Here is a 12,112-nt window from a genome sequence, read left to right as displayed (position 1 = left end):
TCACAGGTCTAGTTTCTATCTTCTAGAACAAAGTATAAGGGGTGTGTGTGGGGGGGGGGGACCCTTATCTCCATCCTATAATCAAGTTAATGGAATTACAGGTTGTGGCCCTTGTTGGGGCGGGACAGACTACCACTTACCTTAGCACCTTACTGAGAGGATTCCAGGAAGCCCTATGATTGGCAACTAGTGATTAGGTTTCATTTTAAGAGGAGTGTCCCTCAAACAAAGGCCCACACCATATAATGTCAAGCTAATTAGAAGTTTTCAATAAATAGATCAGCATCTCCTCTGATCACCCCCATGTCCCTTAGAATGGGGAACAAAGAGATGATAAAACAAAAGCAGAGTAATCACAGCAAGTCTGTCTCCTGGACCTCAAGTAAAAAGGACATGATTTTCTGTTCTGATGTTTCTGTTCTTTCTTGGGGCTCAAAGGTCTACTTGTAAATCTAACTTCATTTTTTTTTTTTTGATAAAGAGCCAGGCCCACATTCCGCTTGGCTCACCTCTTATCCTCTCTGTCTCAGACTTCCTCTTCACACTCCTAAAGATTTTTATAAGCAAGAGAAAGGCCATACACATATAAAACAAACAAACAAAAAATAAAACTACCCCAAATAAAATCCTTTGATAAGGATTTCCCCCACCCCAAGCCCTAACTCAAGATGCCTATGGTTTCCTGCAACAATCAAATCTTTTCCATCAACAAAGGACTGAGTGAAACAGTAAACCAGTCTAACTTCCTTCTAATCCTCCAGCCTCTGACAGAAAGGCAGGACTACCAGTGACTGGAAGCTGGTTGAGCTGGATTTAATCTCTTTCAAAGATAACCTATATTTACATCATATCATATCATATCATATCAACCTACATTCATATTTTAGGTGGGGTTAGCAATATCCTTTCTTGCCTATCTAACATCTTTTCTTTCCACAACTTGGCATACTCTGAACAGGCAGTGATGGAGATAATATATCATTCTGATTGGGTCTTGAGTTTATGAAAGGCATGTTGGAAACGTTCATGCAATGCTTTTGGCTGATGCCTGAAAATCAAATACTGTAAACACAGAGAGCAGGAAGATAAGCATCTGTTTTCTGGTAATGGGGAATAATGCCTTCTAGGCCAGAGATCACTCCACTTCAAGGTTCCATGTAGCCTCTTGGGATTTAAACTTTTACACTTTGTCTTTCTTGCTTTAAAAGAAAAATGTTAAGTGCATGCAGAGATGCTGATTTATTTGTCTGTTCTAAAGTGAAATAGAAAACAAGACTCTTGTTGACCAATTGAGAGTCCATAAGGTGTAGCGCACAGGGCACTGGAGTTGGAGCCAGGAAGACGGGGGTTCAAATCCTGCCTGAAATACTAGTCATGGGACCCTATGCAAGTTGATTAATTTCTCTGCATAGTAGTTTCCTCTTCTTTAAAGTGAGGGGATTGGACTCAATGACATCCTAGGTCTCTTCCAGCTCTAAATCTATAATCCTATGAATTTCTATCCTGGGAAAAGGATTTTCCCCCCAGAAGTGTGTTATAAGTGGGATGCGAGGGGCAGAGATTACAGGTGATTGGAGGACTTGGAGCAGGAAGGGATGTTAGGGGTAATCAAATTCAACCTTCTCATTTGAGAGAAAATTGAAGGCCTGAGAGGTTGAGTTGCCCGATTTCATTCCAGAAGTTAGCAGCAAAGTCAGAATTTGAACCTAGGTCTCCTGACCCTAAATCCAGTGGTCTTTACATTTTGCCATCCTGCCATAGAGTCAGATGAAATTAAAGCTTTGGCCTACTGTGATATTAATAAAGAATAAAATGAAGCATACCTAACAATAAAAACGTGATTAGACATTTTTAAATGTGAGGGAGATAGTTGGAAATGAAACTGTCTTATCTACAAACAAACTTGTGGAATAAGTAATCCGCACCCTTCCTCCAGCTTCATCTTTGTTTCTGTCCCTCCAGACAACACCAGGAATAGTTTCTCCTATTTAAATGAAAGCCCCTCTCTCAAATACCCAAAGAAGAAGAAAGAAAGCTTTTTGGTTTAAACAGAAGAGCACCAGTCCCTTTGATGTAGGTGACTTAGGTGTAAGCCTGCTTTGTCGTCCTCAAACTGGATGCATTTCTGCAGATTGAGCCCAAGTAGAACAAAGAACATAAAGATTTGGGAAAAAAGGAGAGAAATGCAGAAGGCTATCAGAGATGATAATGATAGTAGTGATTTTTGTGATGATGATGATATTAGCAGATGCTTAGTGTTTTAAAGTTCAAAAAGTTTAAATTTCACTCATAAATGTCACTCCTTGCCAGCAGGAAATAGCTTTTCAAGTTAATGCAGAGCACAGATGCTATGTATATAATTAAAATTATAGCAATTAAAATCCACAGATAACTTTAAAAATCCAACATGTTAGGCAATGATCCAGACTCAACAGTGTTAAGATACTAATAAGAAACAAAATGGAGGCATTTGAATTTTATGTAAGGGACCTGGCTACAGGTTCTGTGCAGCTTATCTCTGGGTATGCCTCAATTTCCCCAGCTTTAAAATGTAGTCAGTTGAGAGGTAGCCTAGCCGAATGCAGCATGCTGGACCTGGAGTCAGGAGGACCTAGATTAGACTCTTATCTTTGACACTTGCTGTCATAGGGATGTGCTGATAAATGTTTAGCAACTGTCTCTTTTACATTTTTACCATACATTTTAAATTTAATCTGAAGCATTAACATAATCTTCATCCCTTTCTTAAGTCTAGATAATCAACAAAAAATAAAGTACCGATTTGTAGTGCTTGCTGATTTACAAAGCATGAATGCTCACACTGAAAATATAATGACTGGCTCTTGCAAGCTAGTATAAGCCAGCTCCAGCATATACCTGATTATTTGACTGTAGTAACCTCTCTGAGACTCAGATTATTCATCTATAAAATGAGTAACAATAGGCAGCTAGGTGGTGCAGTGGATAGAGCAACAGGCCTAGAGTCAGGAAGACTCCTCTTCCTTAGTTCAAATCTGGCCTCAGATACCTCCTAGCTGTGTGACCCTGGGCAAGTCACTTAACCCTGTTTGTCTGTTTTCTCATCTGTAAAAGCAGCTGGAGAAGGAGATGGCAAACCACTCTAGTATATTTGCCAGGAAAACCCCCAATGGGGTCACGAAGAATCAGATGCCACTGAACAGCTACAACAAAACGGGTAATATCCACAGCTCCTATCTCACAGGGTAATTGTAAGGCTCAAATGAGATAATGTACGTAAAATCATTCTGCAGACTTTAAAGCCCTACAGGAATAATATCTGTGGTGTCATTGGTAGAGGAAACTCAAGAGAAGAAATGAATTCCCTTTAGCAGTGGAGGTAAGCATCTTCTCTGGGTCTTAAAGTTGTTATAGAGTGCCCTGAGGCACTGAGAAGTTAAATTTCTTGTCTAGGGTCACAAAGATAGTATATGCCAGAGGAAAGACTTGAACTCAGGTCTTCTGGCCCCTGAGGCCAGCTCTCTATCCCTTGCCATGTTAAACACTACTATTTCCACTACTACTACTACTACCACCACCACCACCACCACCACTACTACCACTACCACCACCACAATTACTACTACCACTGCAATTACGACCACTGCTACTAATACCACTGCTACTACTACTGCTGTTGCTACCACTACCACCACTACTACTGCTACTATACTTTTACGACCACTGCTGCTACTACTGCTACTACTACCACTACTGCCACTACTACCACTACCACTGCTACCACTGACACCACTACTGCTACTACCACTTCTATTATTGCCACTAAGTTATAAGTTATTTTGGAAACTGGAGAAATATTTGGGAATGAGGAAAAGCCTTATGTAGTCCTATCTTAGGGTGGACCAATGAACTCAACAACTCAATGACATCCTACTAGGTCTAAGTATCTAAGATTATTAATGTTAGTCTTAAAAAAGTGGGATATTAATTAAAATTAGACCTGTGAAGAAGGGATTAAATTACTTATCACATTTACTTTTGCTACATGATAATGTCTAGTAATTAAAATTTTTATATCCAACTCGAACCAACATCTCCCAAACTCTTTACATGATTCTAAAAGAGAAGGCTATACTATTTTAAGGATCTTCTTGTTAGAAATGTCAGAGGCTCTTTAAAATTAAATCCTGTGGTTATCATAGCCAACACTGTAATCTTAACAGTTTCTCACTGCAGAATAGGAATATATACAAGCACAAAGTACAAAAAAGGTGTAAAATTTTCTACATGTTCCATTTTAGAAAATATATTTTCACCTAGTTCTAAACTGCTGTTCCTAATTAACTGATGATTTAGATCAAGGTCATTATCAACTCAAATGACCAAACGTGAAAAATACTGTTCTCATGTCAGAGACCTTGAAGTAAGAATGCTCTAATGGGATTAAAATGCCTTGCAAAGAATTATAACATGAATAGCTCAAGAAATCTTAATTTGCAAAAGGTCACAGAGTTGCAAAAAGCATTGCTCATTTCAACTAATTAAATGAAATTTTAGTTAAACAGCACCTTCAAATATTGGTATTGCAGCTGCAAGTGCATTTAAATAGCATTTACTCAGATATAATTAGCACAATTAAACATGGGTAGAAGTAGAAACACCATTCCTAATTATATTGATATAATCAGTTTTATTAATGCTTTATGGCAACAAAAGTGACATCTGACAGTAGAATACAGTTCATAACTGTATCTAGCATTTTAACATATTTGGAGCAAAAAAGCCTTGTAAACTGGGGTGGGGAGGGGGAAAGCCTCTGTACTAATAAAGGCATTCTTACCTGTTACGATACCATAGTTGGGAGGTTCAAGAATTACTCCATAAAACTGGATGATGTTTCTGTGACTGAGGATACTGAGTATTTCTGCCTGTTGAAAAATCAAAGACAAACTTGTATAACAGTGCATTTTTCATAGTTACACAATGTTCTAATAAATCAGAATTGTTCAATTTCTGATCATCTCTCAGTCTTTTGTTTTCCTTCTATATACACAAATTCTTTATGCAAAAGCCTGTTGACTTTAGAAAAACTGTCTTTTATAGCACTCTAGGAAATAAAAATTTGCATTATGTATTTAGAATAGAAACATGTTGGCAGGTACTTTTGCAATGCTAAGTGTACTACAATATGTTGAAGGGTTGTAACTATATACTAAGAGCTTTCTCGAATTTTAACTCAGTGATACATCTAAATGCTTTTACCTCTGCTATGTTCTATGTCTTTTAGAGACCAGACTGGTGTATAGGAATGCATGATACATTCCTTTGTAGTCTTTCTTCCTGGACAGATTTTTTTTGTTTTGTTTATTTTGTTAAATATACTGTGCTTATCTTAGCCAACAGAGTAGTCTAAAGAGTTTCCTCTTTCTGTAGGAGCAAAAATAAATTCTAAAAATATCCTTTTGTTAGTGGAATAGATTAGGTACACAATACACATAGTAGATGACCATGGTTATCTAGTGCTAAACTCAAAGATCCAAGCTTCGGGGGCAAGAATTCACCATTTGACAAAAATTGCTGGGAAAATTGGAAAGCATTTTGACAAAAACTAGAAATAGACCAACGCCTCATACCGTATGCAAAGATAATGTCAAAATGGATAAATGATTTGGATATGAAGGAGGATATCATAAGTAAATTAGGGGAGCATTGAAAAATCTACCTCTCAGATTTCTGAATAAGGTAAGAATTCATGACCAAATAAGAGACAGAGAAGTGAATGGGAAGCAAAATGTATGATTTTGATTACACGATATTAAAAAGGTTTTGCACAAACAAAACTAATGCAGCCAAAGTTGGAAGGAAAGCAGGAAACTGAAGGAAAATTTTTTTAATAGCTAGTTTCTCTGATTAGGGCCTCATTTCTCAAATATATTTTATACTGAGCCAAATTTATGAAAATATGAGTTAATTTCCAATTGATAAATGGTCAAAAGATACGAACAGGCAGTTTTCAGAAGAAAAAATTAAAACCATCAATAGTCACACGAAAAAAATGATCAAAATCACTATTGATTAGAGAAATGTAAATTAAAACTATTCTAAGATACCACTTCACACCTATCAGATTGGCTAACAGAACAGAAAAGGAAAATGACAAATGCTCAAGGAGATGTGGGAAAATAGGGACATTAATGCATTATTGGTGGACTTGTAAACTGGTACAACCATCCTGGAAATAACTTGAACTATGCTCAAAGGGCTATAAAACCATGACTTTCTTTTGACCCAGCAATACCATTACTAGGTCTGTAAACCAAAGAGATCAGAGAAAAGCGAAAATGATCTATCTGTACAAAAATATTTATAGCAACTCTTTTTGTGGTGACAAAGAATTAAAAATTAAGGGGATGCTCATCAATGGGGGAATGGCTGAACAAGTTGTGGTGTATCAATGTAATGGAATATTATTATGCTATAAGAAATGATGAGTAGGATGGCTTCACAAAAACCTGGAAAGTCTTATATGAACTGATGCAAAGTGAAGTGAGCAGAACCAGGAGAACACTGTACACAGTAACAACAATATTATAAAAATTATCAATTGTAAAAGATTTAGCTATTCTGATAGGCAATGATCCCAGACAATTCCAAATCATGATGAAAAATGCTATTCACCTCCAGAGAACTGATGAACTGTGTGCAGATTGAAGTATACATTTTTCACTTTCTTTTTGTTATGTGTATGTGTATGTTTTCTTTTGTAAATGTCTAATATGGAAATACATTTTGCATGACTTCATGTGTATAACTGATATCATATTGCTTGCTTTCTCAAGAAGTGAGAGAGGGGTGAGCAGGCAGGAGAGAATCTGGAACTTAAAATTTAAAAAAAATGAATGTTAAAGATTTTTTAAAATGTAATTAGAAAGTGTTAATATGAATAAATATATACTCAAATAAATAATTATAAATATTATAATATATTAATATTAATGTTTTTAAAATAAAATATCCTTTTGGTACTACATCTAGTTTATTAAAATTAGACAAGCACTAGAAAAAGTGGGTGTAATTCAATAGCCCTGATATGGCCATCATTGTCCTTTGAAAGGCTAGTATGGTGTATGTGAAACAACACTGGATTTAGAGTTAGCAGAACTGGGTTTGTACACTATATACATATATATATATATATGTATATATGTATGTATGTATGTATATATATATATACACACACATATATATATCTTTGAAAACCATTGAGCAGAATATAAACATGTGGTATTATGAAATAATGAAGGATGCAGGAACGATGTACCTTGTAAAACCATGTGTCTGAGTCTTCCCACGAACTCAAGAGGTCCTAATCTGATAGTAGTGCCTGAGTGACCAAGGATCTATCAACACAGGATTTCAGTAGTTTTTGCCTTATGACTATACCTTACAAATAGAGTAACAGATTCATGGATTGTTATAGATGAAAGGGATTTTAGAGATGATTTTTTCCAACCAGTTCATCTATGGATTTGGAAATTGATGATTTAGCCTGTAGCAAGATTCATGATTTCTGCTACACCAACCTCCACCACCAAGATGGATACACTGGTCAGTCTCATGGTTTTAACACCCTTCTTTTGGAATCCTTGTGAAACATCTTCAACAGAACATTGAATTAGTAAATGCTGAGTATTATCCTGATTTCTTTAAGAAAAAGCAGTCACTTGCTGGTTGACAGTGCAGTCTCTCTCCAACTTTCTGGTTTGCCCTACTTTCAACTAGGCATGCATGCTAAATTCATGTGTCTTACAAACAGTCTGTAAAGACTTAGTTTATAAATACTACATTCTCTTAAATACATTTAGGGAAAAGGAAGTTCAGCTCTTTTGGTGAAAGAAAGGAAAGATACTGAAAGCAGCCTATTGATATTTAAGATGATTCAGATAACCTGGTCCATCAGTTATATTCACATCCTCTATCTTATGCCAGACTGGCTTATCTCTTCAACTGTCAATTGCTCTCTCACTTTATCTCGAATTATTTTGGAGAATCCACCACTCTAATCATGACCTGGCACTGACAATGAGGCAGGGCGAAGAGTACTACAAAGAGTACTGGATTTTGAATTTCAGAATATGGGTTAAATTCCCCAGCTCTGCTGCTTACTACCCTTGTGACCATAAGTAAGTCATTTAAACTCTGAATAGCAATTCTGTAATCTGTAGAATGAAGGAGTTAAATTAGATAATCTCTAATATCCTTTTTGGCTCTAAATTTTTGATCCTATGAGTCCAAGGGTAAAAAAAGGCATCAGGGCATGGTTGGACATAGAACTGGCCTTAAAATCGGGAAGACTTAGCTTTCAAATTCTGCTTGTGACATCTACTTAACTAGGTGAGCACAGGCAAGTCACTTGATTTCTTATTGCCCCAGGCAACTCTGTAAGACTATATGTTATTAAATAGCCCAGTTGCAGACCTGCATCTATAGGAGTTTCCACAACAGGAATTCATCATAAATACAGATTTTAATAAAAGAGTCAAAGATATATTACTTCTGTTTTAAGGGAAAGTTGTTGGTTACTTTCATTGCTGTTGTTTCTTTGAACATTCTATAGCCTTAAATCTCCAGACAGAAATGTAGAGGAGGAAGGGGAAAGGTTCCAACCTAGGTCATCATTGCTCCAATGAATTGTTGTTCTTTGTCTTTCATTCTTGAAGAACACCAGTGACATCAGGATGGTGATGTCCTGACTTGCAAGTGAATTAGGTTTAAACGAGGCAGGATGTGCAAAGTCACCAGCCTTATTCTCTCCTCCAGAGCCATCTGGCTTTGGCTCCAATGAACACCAAGAATGCCAAATAGGATCCCTTTCCATGGCCCAAGGTACTCTAGACCAGTGATATCAAAAACAAAATAGTAACAGTTCCCTGCAGTTCCATACTGATTTGTTGTTGTTCAGTCATTTAAGTTGTGTTCAACTCTTTGTGACCCCATTTTGGGGTTTTCTTGGCAGAGTTATTGGAGTCGTTTGCCATTTCCTTCTCCAGTTCATTTGACAGATGAGGAAACTGAGGCAAACAGGGTTAAGTGAGTTCTCCAGGGTCACACAGCTAGCAAGTATCTGAGGCCTGATTTGAACTCAGGAAGATGTGTCTTCCTGACCCCAGGACAAGTGGAGTTTGACAACCTCTAATGATAGCAAACAGTGTCATTAAGAGTCCCCATACATTTCAGGGTCATTTCAAGTAGTTACGTATGGTCTTCACTCCTAGAAGTATGATCTCACAGGAGCTTAGAATGCGTGGGCATGGATTTTAGTCCTCCCTAGGACTGGTCAACCCACTGAATAAAACTCTTTCTTCACTTGTCCCAGGCCTGCCCAGAAGCATACCATAATCAGCACAGATATATCCATGAACTTGGACAATGCTCCCAGCATTACTCTGGATCAGACTAGCAATTAACAAGATCATCTCTAGGGTGGATCTGAGGCTCTTTTGGGTGCTAAAAACAGAGTTCCTATATTTTCCACCTACCACCATCCATAACTCTTGGTGTTTGCCTATTGCTGGAGCATCTGCTTCCTTTAACTACTCTGAAATATACGATCCTGGTAGATTCTTCTGCCATTATATGCTTCTTTTAACTCTAATGATATCAGAGAAGGAAAGAGGTTTTCTTCATATTATCAGGTGATAGTGATATTCAGCGTGAAAATAATGTTGTAGATATGGCATCTACTTAAATCTGTAAATGTTTACTCAGAAAAGGGGAACAGAAGATTGTGAAAGATGGGAGTTTACAATATTCTTCCTGAAAATGGACATATAGGATTTATTAACTTTATGTTCCTTAAGTATGGTAGTACAATTGATTATATAACCCCAGTCCTAGACTTGGAATTTAGCTTCATTAGTTCACTGTGGATGAGTATAAAATCCAGTTTGGGGACTGAATTTTAATGAGGACACTGTGGCTCTTTTCAGTCAGAGTGAAGTCCAAGTTTTTTGTTTTTGTTTTGTTTTGGTTTATTGAGACTGAGTTTCCCAATCTGACCCAGGCTGGAAATACAGCAATCATTCATGGGCCCTATCCAACTGATGATCAGCACTGGGGATCTGACCTGGTCTGGCTTCAACCTGAGCTGGTTTGCCTGGTTCCCTATCCCATCACCCCCAAATGAAGACTCACAATATTGGTGCCATACTTGCTGATTCATTTTGTAGATCCTCTAGTAATATCATGGAGAAGGGAAGTAGGTGCTTCTTGGCTTAGCCTAATGCAGTTCAGACCTCCGAAATTCAAATGATCCACCAGCCTGAACTTTCCCTAGTGCAAGGATGTTTTAACAATCAGCTAGCAGCTTCTGTGGGGGCGTAAGATGCACCCAGGAGGCTGCTGGCACGCTGGAAAAGCACAGGTTCTTTTTATCTGCTTAAACAAGAAAAGCACAGTGAAGGGGTTGACCAGCTTACTTTAATCCAGCATTCAGTTAGTGTACAGACAACATTCATTTAGTTCAGGGGAAAAAATGCCAGCATTCAGTTAGTTCAGGGGAGCATTGGGGCAAGCATCAAAAGACAGGCCAAATACAGATTACAGTCAGTTAGTTCAGGGGAACAAACATCCAGCACCCTGAAGTTCAGAACATTCATTTAGTTCAGGGGAAAACAAAACCACCATCCCAAACTTCAGAACTAAATACAAACAAACTACAAATATCAACAGACAGACCCAATACAATTCATAGTTACCAACATCTGGGCTCAGCCTGAGAGCAAGGGCTGGCCCAGAATCACGCTTCCCACTGTTCCCACGCCAACCGCAAAAGGAAAGAGAGAGCTCTTCAAGCTGTCCTCTCCCCTCTTATAGAGTTTTTGATATCCTCAAGAGCCGCCTGAATGACCAGGGCCGGTTGGTTCTTGAGTTGGCCCCTCCCCCTAGCGTAGACCAGGTTAACACCCAATAGGGCATGACTCTGGAGTTAACACCTCCCCTCAGCCAGTCCCATGACTCATCACACAGGAAGTTCTCCACTTCCCAGAAGAGAAGCAGCAGCAACCAGCAAGGCTCAATGAGGTAAGCTGAGTCACTCAAGGAAAACAAAGGCCACTCTGGCCACAAAGGATTGTCAAGGGTACCATCACGCCTAGCTTCTAAGGTTTTCAAAAACATTTACCTTCTTGAGAGCCTCTTATAGGACTAATGTTCTCCATGAATGTTGTTGTTTGTCCTTCATTTTCAAAGAGGACCATGACATCAGGGAGGTGATGCCATGACATGCAAGTGAATTGGATTTAAGTTAGGGAGAGCTGTACAAAGTCAGCAGCCTCACTGGTCGATTGGAAATATATAGATCAGAACAATTGTAGATGGCTCTGCTCTCCACGAATATTTGTATTATGTATGAGACACACCTTTGATGCTTAGTACTATTTAAGAATCCCCTAAGGCAGCAGTTTCTTCTTGTTGTTCTGTTGTCTCAGTCATGTCCCCATTTGGGATTTTCTTGGGAAAGATATTGGAGTGGTTCACCATTTCCTTCTCCAGTTCATTTGACAGATGAGAAAACTGAGGCAAAAGGGTTAAGTGACTTGCCCAAGGTCACACAGCTAGTAAGTGTCTGAGGCCAGATTTGAACTCAGGTCTTTCTGACTCCAGGCCCGGTGCTCCAGACTTTTTCCACTGCCACCTAGCTGCCAAAGGCAGCAGAGTTAAACTCAAATACAAATGGAGGTCACTAAACTATACTTAAGGATCCCTGCAGGCTGCTTATTGACTTTAGAAAACTACATATTGTTTCATTTACTTTATTTTTATTTACTATGCTAAATATAGTTTCATTGCACTTTTACCCTACCACTACCATTACTAATCTACTCCCTCCCTCAAAAAAAAAAGGAAAAAGGAAAAAAAGAAAAACTTCCTCCCTACTTGTACAGAAAGGGAGAAAACCAGCCCCTCGACTAACTCCTAGCAATGCTATATACTACAAGTAGAACCTAAAGAGCAGGCTTGCACTATTTCCAAAACACTTTTTGTCCTATATTTAGTGATCAGTGTCACACATGTGTCACTGTAGATTTAGAGGCCACTTCAGTAGCCCAGATAAACTGACAAATAGTAAACT

At 38.1% G+C, this 12,112-nt stretch overlaps 1 protein-coding gene across 3 annotated transcripts in view; it reads right to left on the bottom strand.

Annotated features, from left to right (window-relative positions):
• MAP3K20 (mitogen-activated protein kinase kinase kinase 20) overlaps window positions 1–12,112 on the bottom strand; it is a 220,847-nt gene that overhangs the window by 117,520 nt on the left and 91,215 nt on the right. For all 3 annotated transcript variants that reach the window (XM_036742496.1, XM_036742495.1, XM_036742497.1), the window contains exon 3: window positions 4,820–4,907. In XM_036742496.1, coding sequence (XP_036598391.1) covers window positions 4,820–4,907 — 88 coding nt within the window. The remainder of the gene's footprint in view (window positions 1–4,819; window positions 4,908–12,112) is intronic.

Source organism: Trichosurus vulpecula, chromosome 2 (genome assembly GCF_011100635.1).
Source record: "Trichosurus vulpecula isolate mTriVul1 chromosome 2, mTriVul1.pri, whole genome shotgun sequence".
NCBI lineage: Eukaryota > Metazoa > Chordata > Mammalia > Diprotodontia > Phalangeridae > Trichosurus > Trichosurus vulpecula.
The sequence above is the reverse complement of the archived record's forward strand: the minus strand, read 5'-3'. Positions and strand labels throughout refer to the sequence as shown.